Source organism: Acanthaster planci, linkage group LG02 (assembly GCF_054643075.1).
Source record: "Acanthaster planci isolate LZ-2023a linkage group LG02, COTS_SCS, whole genome shotgun sequence".
Classification (NCBI taxonomy): Eukaryota; Metazoa; Echinodermata; class Asteroidea; order Valvatida; family Acanthasteridae; genus Acanthaster; species Acanthaster planci.
Window position 1 is genome coordinate 167721 of NC_141778.1, and position 20715 is coordinate 188435.

The 20715-nt window shown below is 39.9% G+C and overlaps 1 protein-coding gene across 1 annotated transcript; it reads left to right on the forward strand.

Moving 5' to 3' along the window:
* Positions 1 to 10934: 10934 nt before the first annotated feature.
* On the forward strand, positions 10935 to 19928 carry LOC110987408 (two pore potassium channel protein sup-9-like). The gene is made up of 2 exons (XM_022250121.2): positions 10935 to 11509; positions 17964 to 19928. The coding sequence occupies exons 1-2, from the start codon at positions 11209 to 11211 to the stop codon at positions 18764 to 18766; spliced, it is 1104 nt and encodes a 367-aa protein (XP_022105813.1). The 5' UTR covers positions 10935 to 11208; the 3' UTR covers positions 18767 to 19928.
* The last annotated feature ends 787 nt before the right edge of the window (positions 19929 to 20715 follow it).

The following is a 20715-nucleotide window of genomic DNA, read 5'->3' on the forward strand; positions in this document are numbered from 1 at the left end:
CGCGCCAGACGAAGGCGGGGCTTGGGCTTTATACGTACCAAAGATTATGGAACGCCAAAGAGGCAAAAAACTTCAACAAAGTCTGGTCTGGTCTGAGCCAATAAATTGAGTTGTCTGGTGGGTGTTTATGTCAGCTTTAAACCACAACAAGAATACTGTTTTCTATTTCCCCTGGATGGGATGCCAGTTGCTATTAGTCGCTCCCTAGCCACTATGGGCAAACATATTTACTCCAGGTGGATACGAATTTTATTTTCCACACTGATAACATCCTTGCGAAACCGGCAGAACCGGCTGATCAACGTGACCAATGGAACTATTCTTTCATTCAATGGCCTACTTATCTAGCTTAGCTATGCACTTCCATAACACTGATGAACACACTATTCCCTTCTGAATTTAAAATATCTTGATCTAATTTGTCAACTTGTTTCAATACGATCCTTTCCTATTTTCATTCCTGATCCCCTGAGATCCCAAGCTAACACTGATGAGGTCGAAAATAACAAATAAATAATAAAATAAGCACATTGTTAAGCGTAAACAAAGAGAGCGTCTAATCTCGGCCATCTCGTCGATTCTAAAAGACTATCGCCCGGATGTTTAGAGAAAACAAAGGATTAATTCATAGCATTTAGACTACAACCGCCGATACAATCTCTGGACATCGTCGTTTAACCGATGAGTGAGTAAGAGAGGATTAAAATGAACACACTAAGAAACTTCAGAAGTTTTGTAACATGGTATTATTACAAATGAAAAAAAAGAGAAAAAAATGAACATTTCTTTGGTAGTCTGTAAGCAAAAACTAAGATTAAGATGAACTTACGCCAGATAATGTCGATGAAGCCTCAGAACTTCTTAAACTGTGTATGACAAAAATTTTTCACAGTGTGAGCTCCGAAATCTTAAAGTCAAAACCACCTTGGAGACTGGAAGGGATCTATAACTCAATCAGAGAAAAACATCTGCATCAAAATATCTTCAGAATCCTACAGTTCATAATAAATCTGCCCACATAAAGTTTTTAAAAAGTTAATATGTGTTATAAGAATGGCCAAAAAACTTTGGTGAACAATTTAATAAAGACAGGCATAGTGTTAACGGAACTTGCATGGGAGCTTATTAATTCGTTGCTCGGTAAAACGAACGTTAAACAAAATCCGTCCTATTATACGCAAAATGATGCTAAAATTGATTTTTACATTGATATTGCTAATGCTTTTCATTAACATTGGCAGGAAAATAGCAGGTGAACGTCCCCAATCAAGCAGTTCATTTGAACACTTTCTTGATGAAAGATGTGCACATTCTTCATTTTTCGCTCCTGTTACCAAAGCAGATGTAGCACTTATTATTTCCAAACCTACCTTATTAGTTTTAATAATAAAAATCAGATCATGTAATCATGCCAATCTACTTCCATTCTTTAAAGGTCTGGTCTCAACATCGAGCACATCTGTCTTTAACTGTTGTCTATCCTGCCAGTGTATCCTACTGTGTTGCATGTCTCCTGTCTTATGTTTCTTGTCCAGTCTGAACCATTGTTCGTGTTAATTGTGTAAAGGGAAAGCCAAAAGCACATTGTACCGCCGGCGGGTCCGGCCGGTGGGGGTGTCAGCTCGGACCCGCATGGGACTAGCTGGCTGACCCCGCTGGTATGCGAAGGGCCCGCGGTTTTCCAGTCTCGCGCCTGCGCAGTCCCCGCCTAGACGCCTCGTGTCTGGAGCCTTTTGGATCGACACAGTGTTGTACATGTACGTTAGAGAAATAAAACCACCTTGAAGGTTTCTTGGCCAGAACGGCAATTTGTGGCTAGCTGTGTGCATCTGTATAAGCGTCAGAACCCTATCAGTAGGACACGCTACAATATGCTTCTTTCTCTCCTACATGTTGGTAATAATTTAGACTATGTACAATAATATCAAACTTAATACACCAGTTCCCATTATTTGTTTTATCAAATTTCACTATGCATGTATGATTTTGATGCATTTGGGATTCCTAAAAACTATATAAATATAGTTTAATTTCCTTTGGACTGAGCTTCATGAGGGTTGACTTTTGAGTAGCATTCTGACAGAATAGTTCCGCCGGAATGCTATTAGTGTGGAAAGTAAAATTCGAGTTATTAGGAGTAAGAATCGGTGCCCATACTTGGCTATGGAGCGAACCATAATGAACTGGCATCCCATCCAGGGGAAAATAGCAAATATTCTCAGTGGTTTCATGACAAGAAAACTAGAAATTAACACCCATCTGACAACTCAATTGGCTCGGGACCAGACTTACGGGTAATGAACACGGATGGCCTTGTGGGTACAGTCCACTAATTCAAGCCCCATTGAAAACAGTGTAAAATCAGCACTGTTTAGGGCCTAATAACATGTACGCAAACATCCCTGAGATTTCTGAAACACAGATGAAATTCTTGTCTGGTCACTTATCTTTCAATTTCTTTCCAATTTTTTGCGGGTTAAGCAATTACATGTTTAATTAATCCCACAAAACAAACTCACCCCCCCAAAAAAGTGAATTTTCCGAAGTCTGATTGCAGCCGTTTTTCAAGTAGCAACCCTCAAACTTTCTCGGGCACTCAGGACCGTTTTTCAACCGTAGTTTTTAGCCATTCTGCTCTCATATGAAAGCTCAAAGACCCTGGGAGTTGATCTCTCCATTTTGGGGGTCAAACAAGCTCCTTTCTCAAAAGATGCTATGGGGGGGGCACTTTTAATGCTAATGAGCCAGCCAGAAACTCTCACTTGAATTAGTGGTCTGCACCCTTGTGTGCTGGTGGGCCATGGTTACAGGGAACACGTGTTATTTGGTTCTGGAAGAGGTAACGTAACGTTGGCATCGATGTAGCTTCATCGGTCTTTCTTCATTGGTCTTTTTTCATCGCTATTTCTTCATCGACCAAAAGAGATCGATCGATCGATGTAGGGAACGACTGATCAATGTAGAAGAGCGATTGATCGATGCAGGGCAACAATCGATCTATGTAGTAGGGGAACGATCGATCGATGTGTTGCCTCCAAGTTTTTGCCTCTTTGGCGTTCCATAAAAGATTGCATAGCGCCGATCGTATAGCGCCACACACACATTCATCTCCAACTGCACGTTCTAATTGTTGACTGTGTCTGAAAGCCTTTTTCGCTGTTCGAGCTTTGTCTCCAAAATGAATCTCTGATTGAAGTGTTCAAATTAAATTGAGGCACTTGTATTTTTTTCTCTTCGGCATCCTATTCGACGTCTTTGTGGTACCATTTGGACTTAATATTAAGCTAACAATTTCGAAGTCAGGGGCTAGAAAGCAGATGAAGACTCCGACGCACAACGAAGTATCGGTAAACGGCCGGCTGATTGAAGCCAAAGAATCCGCCTTGAGAAAGAAGCACCCCCTCGTCGGTTGAAAAGAGCACGTTGGTGGGAATTCACTCGTCACCCAGCGGCTGATCGAACTGGGCGCAGGATGGGGAGGAGGGGTGGCTTTGCACTGTGATCGGCCAGCTACACTGTGCAAAACCTGCGGACTGCAAGGTTATCACTTTCAGTTAGGGAAGTGTTATTTAAATGTTTTGGTTCGCAAATGGCAATGCTTGGGTACGCGCAAAGTGTCGGCTATATTTTTAGCGATATAATTTCAAATCATTGGTTATCGTGATCAATTTTGTGATCGAAAGTGTTGTGAGAATATTTCAGGAATTATTTAGAAAAAAAATCAAATTGATATTCGCCCCTTGTGTAACGCATTGAGCGAGCTCGCGCGCAAGTCAGAAATTTACCCACAATGTTCTGCATGTCGTTAGCTGTGACCCTGTGTGGCGTTTTCCTTCACAAAATCTGTGCAAGGCTATCAGGGCTTCCCACCAAGTGCCCGAAAAAGAGCGAAAAGATGGCGTTGCTAGAAAAATTTCGCCCTCTCTTGGTCACGGTCAAGCTCGGGCCTCTCCTTTTCAACCTTCGTCTCCAAAACTTATCATCGGTTGTAGGCCTGAAGCGTTCAAATTAAATTGAAGTACTGACATATTTCGCTACTTTGATGTGCCCATGGTACACTCTGACTTACGTTTGAGCTAAAAACTTCAAAGTTGGGTGGTAAACAATATGAAGTTTGAGATAGAGACGGAGTTGAGAACTGGAAAACAAATTATTCGGAGGTGGCTTGATGTTTCGAAAACCCGAGGGACGCGTTAGCGCCCTTTGCTCTTGACCCCGGCGCTGTAATGCGTCCCTTGGGTGTTTAAAACGTCATACCCCACACCACAGCAGACCAACAACTGCTAATTGTAGACTGGTCACGTCGTCATCGAGCCATTGTTCTCCTGCATCAGGCACAAAGCTCGGATACACATGTATGCATCCCTAGCGCTGATGAACCAGTCCAAAATAAACATTGGACTCGGAGTTTCTACTAGCAAAATCGGAAACAACTAGTGGCGCTGCCTGGTGACGTTCTGGAAGATAGTGGTCTTGTGTGTCTCCCAAGAAAGTAAAAATTATGGTCGCCAGATTAGTTTCCTTTTTCAATTTCTTTAGGGTTATCCTCGAATTTTTTGAAATCCATAAATTCTCAGCTTGGAAATCTTGAGTTCACACTTAAATTGAAGCTCTCACTGCCTCGTTTTGTATTCAAAGATAAACAAAACATCGTCATAGTCACGGTGACCGACATGATCAACCACGCTTGCGTAATGGGGACAAATTTATTGCTTCTTTTCCTGGGTCTAAATAATATAAAGAAGCGGTGCTCCCCATGTTAATGTTTTTCCCCACACAAAAGACATTTGGCAAAAGCGTCCTGTAAATTTGGCCCTTGTTTATTTTGTAGCCCCCCTTGCATAATACTAAGGAATACGGTCCCTCTGAATGGTTTAGCATGTTACTGGTAGATAGATCATTGAGCGGACAGGCCGCTGTTAGGAGGCAACATTGACAAATTTTCCCTCAGCCAAACCTTGCCTTGTTTGGTGGTCTGCTGAATCATTTTTGAGTCTCTGCCTATGGAGCGCCAGAGAGGCAAAAACTTGGAGGCAACATATCGATCGTTCTTCAACATCGATCGATCGTTTCCCTACATCAATCGATCGTTCCCCTATATCGATCGATCGTTCCCCCACATCAATCGATCGTTCTTCTACATCGACCGATCGTTCTTCTACATCGATCGATCTTTCCCTGCATAGATTGATCGAACTCTTTTGATCGATGAAGAAAGAGCGATGAAAAAAGATCGATGAAGAAAGAGCGATGAAAAAAGAGCGATGAAGAAAGACCGATGACGAAAGAGCGATGAAGCTACATCGATGCCAACGTTACGTAACCTCTTCCAGCACCAAATAACACGTGTTCCCTGTAACCATAGCCCACCAGCACACGAGGCCACCCGTGTTCCGTACCCGTTAGTCTGGTCCCGAGCCAATTGAGTTATCGATCGATCGATGTAGGGGAACGATCGATCGATGTAGGGGAACGATCGATGTGTTGACTCCAATTAGTTTTTGCCTCCTTGGCGTTTCATACTGCCAGAGGTATTATTTTGACAAGGTGGTCTTTTTTCTTTTCTCTAAGGCGTTTTTCTTCTTCTTTTTTTTTAGTAGTTGAAACAATATTATACCCTGTTGTTTTTCTGTCGCTCTTCGATTGTGTACACTAGTTCATCTTTTTTATTCAGTTGACCGGTTTTGAGCACAGTTTGACTGAAGTCTGTTTTTGGGGGGTGCTTGTTTGTTTGTTTGTTTGTTTGTTTGTTTGTTTGTTTGTTTGTTTGTTTGTTTGTTTGTTTGTGTGTTTTTGAGGGCACATTATTTTTCTTCAAATTTTTTGGTGAGAAATCCTAACTTTCCTTCTGTCTATTTTTTGTGTCCTGTCCCAGTTGCTTTTAGGTAAATTGCGACTGTCAGTTTGAACCAGCTGCATGTTGCTAGTCACGGTTACCGACACGACCACTACGCTTGCATCAAAGTTAAGGTTTATACCGACACGACCAACCACGCTTGCATCTAATTGAGGCATGATCCAACGGGGCTGGTAAAATATTGTACAGTTGTTTTTTTTGTGTGTGTGTTAGTATCCAAAAAGCAACATTATTTCATTATAACATTGTGCATGTACGTGTAGGCCTAGGCCTGTACTTTACATCTCGAAAATGAAGTGCATAATGAAAACAACGTCCAACCCAGACGAGGATTCCCTAGTGACTTCTGACATGCCGAGTCACGAACTATATTCAACCTTGGGCGATGGACCTAAGTTTTTGTCAAGATCGAGTCGTCAGGAATTTACCAGACAACCCCGAAGATTGATGGATCGGCCTAGTCTCTGTACATGAGGAGCACATCTGCCGTGATTTCGAGCATGCAGTGCGCCCCCACGCCCCGCTACCTGCTCAGACCCTTGAACTAGATATATATTTGCAAGTCCACAAACTATAATGACGGCATTATATGTGGAAGTCGCAAACCTCAAATACACCAGATTATTTTCTTGATAATGTTGTTGCTACATCGTAGGAAAATTCCTTTCCTGGTTGACTACATTGGAAGACTAAAGCCGGAAATAAAGAATCTGCTGGGGAGGAGGTTGGATCGTCGTGGCACACAAGCACGTGCAAAGAGTATCAGTTTCAATTCGACAATCATGCATGCCCAATAGTCCGTATGTATACCGTCCAATCATTTTTCATTCGTGTATAGATTCTATACCAAAACTACACGATCGAGGAAGGGCAACAACTTTATTAATTGCATGTGGCATAGTGCGGTTGTAAAATGAAACTCTAATAAACGGGAGACCATTCTGATGTGTGGTACCAGAGGTGCATACATATGTATGTTAGAAATCAGCAACGAAATGATAGACAAGCGAAACTAGCTAGATATAAAAGTGATGTTCGCTATAACGGCGTTCCATAACGTTATAACGGTGCAGCTCATGTAATTTGTCTTGCAAAAACAAAATGCACCGCAGGACTTTCCAGTCCAGAACGTGCAGGCGAAGTCGGCTTGCAGATCAGATGGCCATCGAAAGTGCATTTTTCCCCTTTTCATGGCTTCGAAAAGAGGTCCCAAATTTTAAAATTTACGTACACTTTGTACATGTGTCTGTCTTCAACAAGTAAAACACCGGCGTGGATTCACTCATAAACAACACTTCACGGTGTGGTAAAGTGACCGTAACCATGGAGCTATAAACACAAGGAGTAAGCACAGCCCAAGATCAGAGGGGGCAATGATGGCCACCGCCAGTACTTTTACGATCGCAAGGGGAGTTAAAATAACCAACCTAGTGGTGCGAATCAAATTACGCGCCGCTCGCGAATTTTACGGAATGCTAGGAGTTGCATGTGCAAAGGATTATGGGTACTGTTTTATAGCTCCATGCTGTACACGCAGTCGTGGCGACATGCTTGCTCGACCACACGTCCATGTCACATCTCGTCGGTCATAACCGTCCACACGCTCTCAGTGCCCATTAAAAACACGTTTAAATCCCTCAGTCTTCCTTGCGTAGGGGAGACTGAGGGATGCTACGAAGAGGGAGTGCGCATTTATTGATAAGTTAAGAACAAAAAAATACAAAGTATCTACATGTAGGCCTGGATATTTGCAGCGAATTCGCAGATTTTTTCGGACTAGGCCTATTTAATATGTAACAGTTCAGTTCAGCTTCTTTGAGCAAGTTATGCGTCCTTCCCAGTGACGTAAGAAATCCTCGATTTGGGTTTCTAGATAATTATGCAAGATGGCATATAGATTATGCGTCTCTGAATTCCTTTCAAGTCCTTCACGTCATTTAGTGAGTTGATGATGGCGTTATGTTTTCGTGTTATTATAAAACGATGCATTAAAAGGGCAACATATGATTTTCTCTGCCAAAATTGACTAGATGAACACCAGTGGGTATCCACAGTCTCATTACTGACTAAACTAGCTGTTGCAGTAATTTGACAGTCAAATGTCACAATTTAAGCAAAGTGTGAGAGACAACATCTTGCATTAGGACAGGTCACCACCTTTTAGTAATGGTGTTTGCTTGAACTTTGTATTCGATTTAATGAGACCCGACGACTGTTCGTTGAAATAACAAAAATTAACGCATCTATTCAGTGTACTATTGTATTTACACTAGGGGAAAATGTCCTCTCGAAAATGATTGTTTAGCCTTCCTTTGAAAAGTCTCGCTCAAATTCTGCTCTCTCCGCAATATATCTTTCAGATGTAAGTTTGAGGTATTTTGAGAAAGTTCTTACCTTTCCATTGATCTTTGGACAGAAAAAATACTTTGCTGCCGTTTAATTAAGACACACGCCAATCTATATAATAATAGCTTTATTCTTGTGTTACATTTTTTCTCCATTTGTTTAAGATTTTTTACCCAATTATTATTTTTTTCCAATTGTTTTCCGTCACACTAGTTATTTAGAGAGAAGTGTATAGACAAACTGGGTTGCATGTGGATATATTTGAACAACAGAAGGAAAATCAAGTGAACTACAAGCTGTATTTTTTAAACCCCGAATTGTCATTAAATTTAACACGGAAACATCGGTCCATTACACTAAGGGACTATACACAAGCGGATTCTTATTTTTCCAGGGGGCGGCTTATTAATAGGCCCCTCGGATATTTTTCATATGTGATTGTTGTGGACTGTGGACACATAGGTAATACGTAACATTTTTACTGATTATCTACCCACTTTTTTATTTTTGGTGTCGAACCTGGGGGAACCCCAGGCCAGATCCACACCTGGCGTCCAAACTTTAAAAACCAAACGTGGGCTGTCTGATATTTGATTCTTTACGATTCACTGTTTCTTTTCAAGAAACTTGTCTATCAATTTATTACACTTACTGGAACTTAATCAAATCAGAACATCTGCACATAATTTATGGGACCGGTGTCTGTCAGAAAGTTCCTGAAGTAAAATAACTCGAGACTTTTTTAAAGTTACAACTTATCAACTTGGAAGTTCAGCCAACTTAATAAACCCGCATTTAATGCTTCCCTGATTTCTTTAATTAAAAGCTCTGATTCTGCACTCCTGCCTCTTTTTATTTATATATATATATATATATATATATACATATATATATATATCTCGGAATCTTCCTCAAAAAACTTCTCTTAACTGGTTCAACTGTACTATTTGCTGATACAGTTTATTGCCTCTGGGTGTGAGACTGTGAATTGGAGCTCACTTTCAGAATTTTTTAACCAATGTTTATCTGTAATTTCCTGCTTAATCAAATTATCTTACCTTTAAAAGCAAATTTAATAAATTTATGTATCACCAATGCGCTTTATACTTATTATGATTTACACTTACAGTCTATCACTATTGGCTGTGGCAGCTTATTTACCGGCCGCGTATTTTCTTTTTACACCGTAGACTAGGGTTTTTTCTGTGGTGGTGCCAATTTGCGCATGAAAAGAGACTAGTGCACTAGTGCTGAGTACATACATGAGCGCATGGGATTTAACGTGGGGCAGAAACATTTACGTAATTGCTAAGGGTTTCAATGCATGTCGCTAAGGGTGCACTGAACCAATTCAAGCTCCATTGAAAATAGTGTAAAATCAACCAAGTTTGGAGCCCCATGGCAGGCAACTGAAGTCCCTGAAGCCTCTCAAACAAAAAAACAATGTGTTGTTTGGTCCTTCAGGTTTCATTTGATTTTCAATTTTTAGTAGGTTAACCAATGACTTTTTTAATTATCCGCCCAAAACAAACTCACCCCCCAAAAAGTGATTGTTGCCAAGCCCTCCCAGCGGCCATTTTTCAAATGACATCCCATTCCAAATGACCTTCCTGGGGCTCTTCTGACTAATTTTCAATCCCATTTTCGTCTGCTTTGCCCCCAGATGGGTGCCCCTGAATCTACAGAGATGATCCTGGGCCATACTGACACAATCCCACCATTTCTTGGCCCAAACAGACCCCTCTTTTCGAAACAATCTCTGGGGGTAATAATAAAACATTGCGTGAGCTTGGCTAACCTAGCTCATCAAGCCAGCTATCACGGTGGTGATTAAAATTCTGCTTTTTTCACACACACCAAAGAAATAACTTGACTATCAGAGGAAGAGGAATCACCCCAATACTGTCACAATCCATCGGTCTATCACCTCTGAAGTATCAACTGTCGGAACTAAATACAGATTTTTGTTGTAGTACATGCAGGCACCATCCTTGCGTGTTTTCGGGCGCTCGCTTTGACTGGTTCAGTCAGCATTAGTCTCTTTTCAAGCGCGAATTAGCACTACCAGATTGAAAAACCCTAGGCTACGGTGTAAATAAAAAAAGCTTACCGGCCTGCAATCTTATTTCCGTTAATAGCGCCACCCTGTGGACAGGGATGGGGAATGATGGGAGTGGCCGCAAGCTGCCTTTGAGCATGTTGAGAAAGTGAAGTTTTCTACAAAAATGTCTCTTCATATTTAGCGTATTCTTACGTATGTCAGAGGCTTCGTTATTACAGTTTGTTGCTTTACTTTGTACATTTGTCCATATGGTGTGGTTTTTTCTGTTCGTTTCCTTTTTATAACATTTATGGTCCACGACTCTAAAAGTCATTCATTGCAATCTGTTTCGTTAACGGTCTGTACATCGTCCCCAGCACCATCATGTGGTTGTTTACATCGCCGGCATGCCATTACCTGCCAGGTAATGGTGTTATTTAGATGATCAGAATAACACCATTAGAATGAACGGGCAGAGCAGATCAATATTATCACCACTGCATCAACATCATTATCAACATCATTATTAAAACAACTCCAGCAATTACTTCAATATTTATAGCCTACTGCCTAATCCCTCAAGATGAATTCTACAAGTTAAGCCTACGACGGCTTAAGAATAGCACACGCAACGGCCGTCGATTGCAAAATTTGCTATTGAAGGCTAAGGCCATACATAGCTCAATACGTTTTCACTATATCCGACATACACGGCGCTGGGCTTAGCCCGACCCGCATCTTTTCCTAAGCTTGCACCAGGCGGCGCCACGAGTCAACACAGCTCTCTGGCCTAACCGACCAGCACTAGCGACGAGTCCGTATGGCTTGTCACACAACACGCAAAGCAACTGTATTGCCGGTGGCGAGCCAACAAACCGGCGTGTGCAATCGTACAACGGCATTCCTGTGTATGGAGTGGATGGTGTTGAGTCGCCGTCCATGTTTGGAAATATCAGCCATATGAATGTCCGTGCGCCTAAGCATGAAGCGCCAAAACGTACGGACATTAGTCCTTCTTATCTCAACTTTCCTCTATCTACTAGCTGGGGCAGCGGTATTCGACGTACTGGAGTCTCAACATGAAGAAGCAGAAAAACTGAAGTTGGAGAATATTACCCGAACAATAAAGGAACACTACAATATCACAGACAGCGATTTGGATGACTTGCGGTTAACCATGATTAAATATGTTCCTCATAGAGCTGGCGTGCAGTGGAAATTTACCGGATCTTTCTTCTTTTGCATGACTGTTATTACCACGATAGGTAAGTTGGGTTATGAGTATACTAAATCATTTTACAACCTTAGCATTTCTGTGTTGTAAATTTTTAACTCAGAGAACAAATAGCTCGATGCCTGTTTCCACACGGGCCTAGTTATACCTGATGCGTACATACAGCAACCACAGTAAGAAATACAATAGACTGTTAATGTCTCAAAGTGTCATCATTGGTTCCCGCACTTAACACCATTACACAATAAATTTATGATATAATTATCAAATTTGCAAACAGCGGACAAACGGCTGTGTTGTGTTAACCCTAACCCCAAGGGTATATGTAAAATAGTATTGGAATTGGAGGATTTGGGAATAGTAAATGGGTGGGAGCTGTTTTAAGAGATTAATACAGTTTCATAATCCTTGTACTCACAAAACGAAAGTTTGGACTACAGACACTTGAAAAAAATCTAAACGGAGGCTATTATAGGTATTACCCGATGAGACATTCACGGCCTTGCTCGAGTATTTGCTCTTCAAACGATTTGCGTGAAATTAAAAAAAAATGTAAAGCATCACCTAAACGCTATAAACAAGGTCTGTTGAATGTACTGTATGCCGACAATTATACAAGTGTTTATACTACTGAGCCTAGTGTATTGGTTAGATTCCTATACGACAGGCGAAATTATTTTCGTCAGATTATTAAAAGTAACAAAGGGACACAAAGTATATATGTGTTAACAAAGTGATAGTTACCATGTTTGCTGTGTATATTTCGTGTAAAAAGAACGAACATCGGATAAAATCTTTATTCCGAAGACATTTATATTCAAAACGTAATTTTATGGTTCAAGCAATTCCATTTTTGTTTTGTTCAGTTAAGGATGATATTATCTACTAAAGCCAATGCGACGGTAAACATCGTGGACATACCCATTTTTAACTTTTCGACATATGAATAATTACTCGGTGTAAAATCCGTTAAGAGAACGCGATATAAAGGTTTTTCTACATGTACATATACTCGGTATACATGTAGGCCTACATGTACATTCATGCGCTGCATTGTGAACACCTTTATACGATGGCAAAAATAATGACCTTGACATGCTCGCACGAAAAGGATCACAAATATGAATTCTATCCAACGAGATGGTGTTAGTAGACGATTTACATAATCCGTTCCCGTTTTTTGTTAAAAATGCACGTACACCATGTTTGCAGTGCATGTTGTCTCCATATCCCTATCGCCTTGAAATTAGTTTGCATTTCAGTTTCAAGTCGTCAGTGTTAAAAGACATGGGTACCCACATCTGTGTATTTAAAAAAAAATGAGGTGTGTTTTATCTTTGTAGTGTTAGCTAAAGGAACCCCTAACTGTTTTCCCTATGTTACACCGGTGAACTGACAGAGCCTTGGTAGCATTACGTTCAATGTCTTATGAATCAGCTGAACAAATCCGTGTAGAAATGAGAGTATTGTTATGTGTAGTGGAAGTTGTGAGATGCATTGGCATTTAGACAAGCATATACAATGATGTAAGAAAATGCGGCATACATGTACAATGTAGCTGTCAATTACTAAATATGCAAAAATACACGCCTCGATGGAGAAAAATGTTGATCAGGACGAATTGACAAGCTGCCTAAGGCCACACCAACCTCCTCGTATCATTGTACTTGGTGAAGCTTAGCTATGTTTTCATTCTTCGAGAAACATCCAGAGCAAGTTAAAGAGAAGCGCAGAGCACAGGCCAGCCTTTCTCCATAGCCATGAGCCACTATTCGAATCCTATGCGCCTGAACCATGACTTACTGTGTGATGTACAGTCCACCGTATGCATCATAAAGTTAGTATGAAAGATATTAATATGTGAAGTTAGTTTGTTTTGGAAAATATGAGATTTTACACTTATTACGGATGTTCAAAAGAAATTGGAACTGGCCTCGTGATCAGGCTGACCAGTGGAATTATTCATGCAACAGAATTAAAATCTCAAGTGCATTGTACATGTACCTTGCGAAAGTCGTGCATCTGATTGTGTCTCGGTTTGTGAAATGTAAAGTACAAGGTGATGTTTTTTATTTGATTGCTACTTGATAGAGGAAATAACCGAAAATATACCTTTACTAATGCGGCACGAACGTCACCCAACCCGTTGTGGCCTCATACGTAGGCCTACATTATTTCAAATGAAGAAAAGGAAGACTAAACTATGTTATTCCGTGTCTCAAATAAAGTATATTACAGCAGGCATATATAATTCTCAGTTCGAAGCTCATTTACCAGAGGTTTTCCTGTCCTTCAGATTCTTACAATTTGCTTATTATTAGTATTAACTTCCATGGTTTTGCCTCTCTCAATAAATACGCATTGAATATGGTTACCGGTTGCCATGGAAGATTTGATAGCTCGTACATGATATAGGCGCGTAGGTGATGTCATGCGTTGGGCACTCTTTGCTATCACTCCAATTCCATGACGGTTAATTAACTACCCTAAGGCAATCAAGTTTTGCATCAAAATGTGTCACTTGCTACGTGTATCTCAGTGTGTTATCTCATAGTAGGTAGGTCGTATTTTCTTGTACAGTGCTATACAGAACACGTGTACAAAACAACCCATTTTCCAACTTTTCGTGTGAATTAGCGAATTGTAGTTGTTGATAAATCTTTTGCATATCGCGAGAAAAAAACTCGGGAAATGTCATTGCTAACTTTGTGGTTATACAACTGAAAATACAATGGAATGACTCAAAAAAAGTTTGATATTGAAATCAGTTTTTTTATATCGTAAACAATTAGTCAACATCAACACGTTTCAAACTTAATTTTTTGACCTGTGCTAGGTATAATGTAGTCATTAATACATAAAAATAATTTCCGGCTAACTTTAGGCTGTAATGTTAGTATTACACGCAATGCACCCCCTCCAGCATTAAGGGAACCTATAAATCGTATAACATAGGTGTTGAACCATTGGGTGCAGCTATTCATTCAAACTTTATTGTCCATCTTGTCATGCCAGTCACGATTCATTTAAACCTTTTGCTAAACATTCCTATCTTATCTGATCCATGCATGCTGACTATAAATTAAATTAGTTTTGCTATGGAGATATGATAAATCCACATGAAAAATGTTTCTGTCCTTATTACAGCGTAGTTCTGTGACAAATTTGTTGTCACGCCTAAATTGTGTCTTATTATACCAAATACAAGATCGTTGGTGGACAAAGAGCAGTCAAACAAAAGATGAATGTATACATCTCAACAGAGCCGGAGTCCCCCACATACTCTTTGCATGGTTCTACTACAAACCATCACTTTATACGTCCAAGGGTATTCAACTACATGAATTAACCCCGGGAAGACATGTTTGAATGGTACAGATAGAATATTGGGCACGACAAAGCATTTGATTAGAGTCGTATTAACGACTTAACTTAACCAAAACTGAAAGGGGTAACTTGGCAAGTTGGTGTCCATCGTGGTATTAAATCGTTGTTTAATTTTAATATTCCAGTGACATCGACATTCCATGTTTCTATCTTCTGTTTTAGTACCCTTTTTGAATGAATTTCCAAAACCTTTTACATTAGTATGATTTGCCTTACAGCTTTTTAAATTTATGCTAGTGGGATATAAGCATTTGTTAATTTAGTACCACAAAGGTCTACATTATCATGCACATACGGAATGATATTGAGTCTATTCTTATCTCGGGTCTTGTTGGTAATTACGTGGTTTGACCTCAAAATCAAATAAGAAAGGACTGGGAATACAATGCATATTGGTGGTTACATGCCCCGAGTACTGTTTCATGATTAGATGATGGCTAAGATGGTACAAATGATGGAAGAAGTAAACAAGAGTTTTAGAATCTGTAGTATGTAGAGGAAGGCCGGAGCAAACATTAAAACCATAACTCAATTACAAAATGTGACGAGTGTTTCGCTCAGTCATAGCTGAAGCTGATGTATGTCTAAAATATATAAAAACAGCATTTTACCGAAGGACAACTTTATTAGTCATTGATCATTAATCATTGAAGTGAGAAATTGTAACAACTTACCCTAGATGCGGGGTACATCATAATACAATATAGAGTAAATTTTGCGTGCAATGAAAAATGAAGTGTAATTACGTTTGATAGCATTTATACAAAACACCATAGTACCCGTAATGTACGTACATCATGTTCTTTGAGCATCTATATCTACTCACAGGTATAATGTCTTGGGATTTTTAGACTAATTGTTATACTGTAGGCCATGTATACTAAACTATTTTAGTCAACCTTTTCAATCTACATATGGTAGTGGTAACTGTAGAGATTACATTGAAACATTTCGAAATGAAAAAGTCACTTTTTGGATCGAAAATCAGTTGCTGAGCACCCGCCTTACAGACTAACAGAGATTCACAGTTACATGTACGAGGTACCATTTTATTGTGCTTATTTAATACTGCATGTGAATGTTTTTTTTTTTTTTCACTATGCTGTCATTTCATTTCCGGAGGGATGCATGTAATGCACAACGTAAAAAATAAGGTGCACTTGTCAAAAGCTGTCATGAAATGAACAGTTGAAGTTTGTTGAACACTGTTAAAAGTTTAAACATTCAGTACGACGATCATTGTGAACAATGTTCATTAGTCTTAGCGTGCATTAGGGTATTGCTTTAGGGTATTATGTATTTAAATCAATGCTGATTGTACCGGTAAGCAGTTTTCAGTAGTAATTGATAACTTGTTTATTCAAGATATTTACATGCGACATGCAGGTGTTGAATTGGATATTTTGTAGATTACTGTACATATTTTAATGCAGCTTTTGCTTGTGACACTATCCGCTTTGAGCGGAATAAAAGAGGGCGGGTTTTTGTTTGGTTGGGTTTGGTTTGGTTTGGTTGGGTTTAGTTTGGTTTGGTTGGGTTGGGTTTGGTTTGTGGGTTTTTTGTTTTTGTTTTTTGGGTTTTTTTGGGGGGGTACTCACCGCGTAGGTGCGTACATGGTATGTGCACGTTTGACGCGGAGCACGCTTGGTACTCGTAACTAAACTGAGTTCAGGCGGCTTGTTCTCGTATGCTCACGAACAATTCGATTTGTTGTTCGTGGGTCAGCCGCTCAAACTCCAGGAACAAACAACCAGCTATTGCTGGTAGTTAGCGACGTGAGCATGCGGCATGCAACACGCCCGAGTCCATGTACGTTATTCGAGAGTTAGTGTTTGGATGGGCTGAATTCTTTCTATTTAAACAGGAACATTCATTTCTGTGTTATGGAAAATAATTCATGTTAATTTTGCAAAACGTACCATTAATTATCTCTGGCTTTGGGAGCCATTTTTCTACTTTTTGCAGCTGTTCAAAAATCAAAATTTCACGAGTTTTCCCGTTTGTTCCTGTAAAACCCTGACGATGAGGGGGTGTATGATCCTGTTCCGACAACAGTGTTCTTGAGTCGTTTTCCCGCCGTTCGAGCGCGAGAACAAAAAAGCCGTGTCAAGAACAGGCCGACCGAACTCGACCTTACTCCGGCATGCGTGGTCTTTGCGTACTGCGTACTCGCGGAACGTGTCCAAGAACCCACTTGTAACCACCTGTCTTTCTTTTCGCCGATTGGGGGCTCACTTCAGCTCGGGGCGGATACTGCATGTGATTTTAATATAAACATACTATAGTCTGTGGCGGATTTCACATCACAAACATTACAGGCATGTGCTCTCCTACAAGAGTTAGGCAAGCTTTTCCTAATGTGACAGATCCTTGAATCAGCAATAAATGCAACACGACGACATACTTTTATTGGTTTTGTCTGAGATGGAAATGAATTAATAGGCACACTTTGGGATATAAGATGAATAATATAGTTACATGTCTTTGATCTACTCGTGTGTATAGAAAGTGAAGCACTCTGAGTACATAGAGTCGATTTCACTAGTGCACTTTTAGCGTAATATTCACTGTTCAATTCAACAACATATTACCAGCCAAACATCTAACTACAGTAGCTCGTCAGTATTTACTGTGCTTTATTAAGCAAGTTTCTGATCATGCACATATACTAATTTTGGAACTTGGGAAATTATTCTTTCAAAGAATTTGTATGACACTTAATATGCAATCCTTACATTTTGCGAAATCGCATTTCCGTGATCTTAAATGTCAAACTGTTGATTGTTACAAAGTGCTAGTAACTTCGAGTTTTTGTGAGAATCAGTTAAACTGGGATGCAAATTAATAGAAAATTGGGTTAAAACGGAACAGATCAGTTTGTAGACACTGAAAAATGACTTTGCATGCAGATTTGTATAGGATGATTGGTAGGTTTCATTTAAATTCATCACTGCCCGACTCTTCGCTTCTAGCTTTTCAGCAGATTTATACCTGCACAGTGTTCATCTGGTCGAGCTACACTTACAGTTTACAGTATACCGTAACAATTTATTTGTCTTGTGCTGTATTAAAATTACCTCTGTTCCTTTTTTCTTTAGGATATGGTCACTCAGCCCCGTTGACGGACGGAGGGAAAATCTTCTGTATTTTGTATGCCTTAGTCGGAATCCCGCTGAACCTCGTCATGTTTCAAAGTGTTGGTGAGCGGCTCAACATATTCATGGGATTCTGTGTGAAAAACTTCAAACGATGTGTAAGGTTTAAGAAAGCTGAGGTATCACACACGGAACTTGTCATGTTGGGAGGTCTGTGTACCATGTTGATCACAGGAGGTGGCGCTGTGGCATTTGTTAATTTTGAAAATTGGAATCTTTTAGATTCTATTTATTACGTAGCCATAACGTTAACAACTGTGGGCTTGGGAGATTTTGTAGCCCTTCAGCAGGACAATATGCTACAAAAAAGGCCGGAGTATGCGGCCTTTGCGATTATCTATATTCTTGCAGCCTTAGTTGTGGTCGCCTCTGTTATGAACTTGTTGGTGCTGCGTCTTTTAACGCTTAATACCGAGGACGAGAGGCGTGAGGCTCAAGCTCAAGAAATGACCTCACGCAGTAGTGGGTTAGACCTTAATCACATAGATGGTCATCTACCTTATCATCATTCACACGCTGGAGGTGCTTTACTTGGCAAGAAAATGGACCCGAGATCCATTTGTGCCTCCTGTTGTAACAACTGTAAGCATCCTCATAGAACTCATCATGATCCGTATGGGATTGGCCCCAACGCAATACATCTCCAACACATGGGACCTACCATTTATCATGCCACTTATTCGGACGATGAAACATTTGAAAACTTCATGACGTGCGAAAGATCTTCAAAACGTAAATCGATCTAGCCTACCCGAACAAAGATTTTCGACGGGAGTTTAATTATAAGATGGTGATACACAACCAAGGAACTACCTGCCAAGGAATTACACAAGTAAAAAAATAAGGCTACATTTACCCGATGAATTTCCAACAGGATTTTAAACAGGAGAGAGAGGACCATGTGAAAAGATTTGATCGGCTGACTAGAAGATCTGACAACAGTTGAAACACTGGTAGAAATATACCTTATAACTAGATGGTTGCATATTGAATCGAGATTCGGTTCATACCACTGTTAAGGAGAAAGATTGCTTTAATAAATATATGTCTTTATAAACTTCTATTAAACTGAGCTAATTCGGTGATCCCAAATAAGGACCATAAGGACCACTCTTAATATCTTAAATAAATCAGGCCATTTGTCGCTCCAAAAATACGATCACGCGAAAGTGATAAAGGAAATATCTCGGAACGGTTTAAACTGCAGCAGTATAGGGAATTAAGAACTTGAGTTCACTTTGTTGAATTCTGTGTCTCGTCGGTGACTAGTCTGTTTGAATGATGTTAATTCTGAAGGGTGTACATGTATATTTTTCTGAACGGGTATGGTCTTATAGTTGGGTAGGTACTCTTCAAAACCTTCCTACTTTGAGGCTAGTTTACCTTTTCCGCTTTATTCTGGTTCTTGATGGCAGCGTGATATTGATGGAAAAAAGACGCTGTTTTGACTGTTGGTAATTACACCATTATGTTAGATCGCCAAGGAAACGTCTTACTAACGTCAAACCAAAGGATGACTTTTGTACCCTAGAGAAAAAGGTGTTCAAAAATGGTTCTTTGGTCACAGTCTGATTATATAATGGATATACACTAAAGATGCAAAGTAGGAAACGACTGCCTACATTTACACAACTCTAGGTGAAAGGCAGTGCCTTGAGACGTGTGCCCCTGATGTACACTTGAACCAGCGCCAGCTCACACGATATGGCTGGCCCTTACTGAATTACCTGGACAGACGAGTCTTGAGGATTTGTTGATCATCCCGAGGGAGTAAACCAACCTCAAGACCTTTGGTCGAATGCATGATAAGTCTCATAGCAGAGCTCTTAAGCGGTCAATCAGGCAAATGCATCAAAATTCTCAGACCCACAGGATCCAACTACATTGAATGGAACCGCTGCTTTTATATAAATAAAACAAGTTTGTAATAATTGTATATTTATAGAAACTGTTATCTTTTTAAGGGACACTGCGAACAGGAAATACATGTATAAGATCGGGCCACACTTATACCCGTATATAGCGGTATATAACGGTTGTTTTTACGCGCTACAAACACTCCCGCTTGCAAAACAAACAAACATACCATCTCATCTTTATAATGAACAACAGTTAAAACAACAGTTAGCATTAAACACTGAAAGCGTTTTTAAAATGTGAACATTTCAACTGTATGACAAATTAAGTATTTGATATCAAACGTCTATTCTTATACCATTATGTAAAACATACTACATAAAGCTGTGGAGACACTCTCGTTCTGCCTTAAATTACATCATGCTTTGCTCAAAATGTGGAAATCTTCATTAGCATAAATCCAAAACATTGCAATTTCTCCTTTTACTGCTACAGCAGAGGTGAAAAGTATTCGTAACATGTAAATAAAGCTGTGCTTTTGTACCAGTGAATTCACTTGATAACACCAGGTTATCTTCAATAAATTGGGTTCTGTGGCGGCTTAAATGACCCTTTGTCAGCTAACAACAAAATTGTTCACGATAGTCCACGTGCTACTGTTTGGTTAAATGAGTGGCAAACTGAGCAGATGACAGGTAGCTTCGATTGAGTACACTGGTGTTGAATTAATATACAACAATATATGCAAATCCATTCACACACAATCTTTAACCTCTGCCCCTGTTGCGTGTACCTATATTATTCTTGTGACGTGTTGCTGATGCACCCACGCATAGTG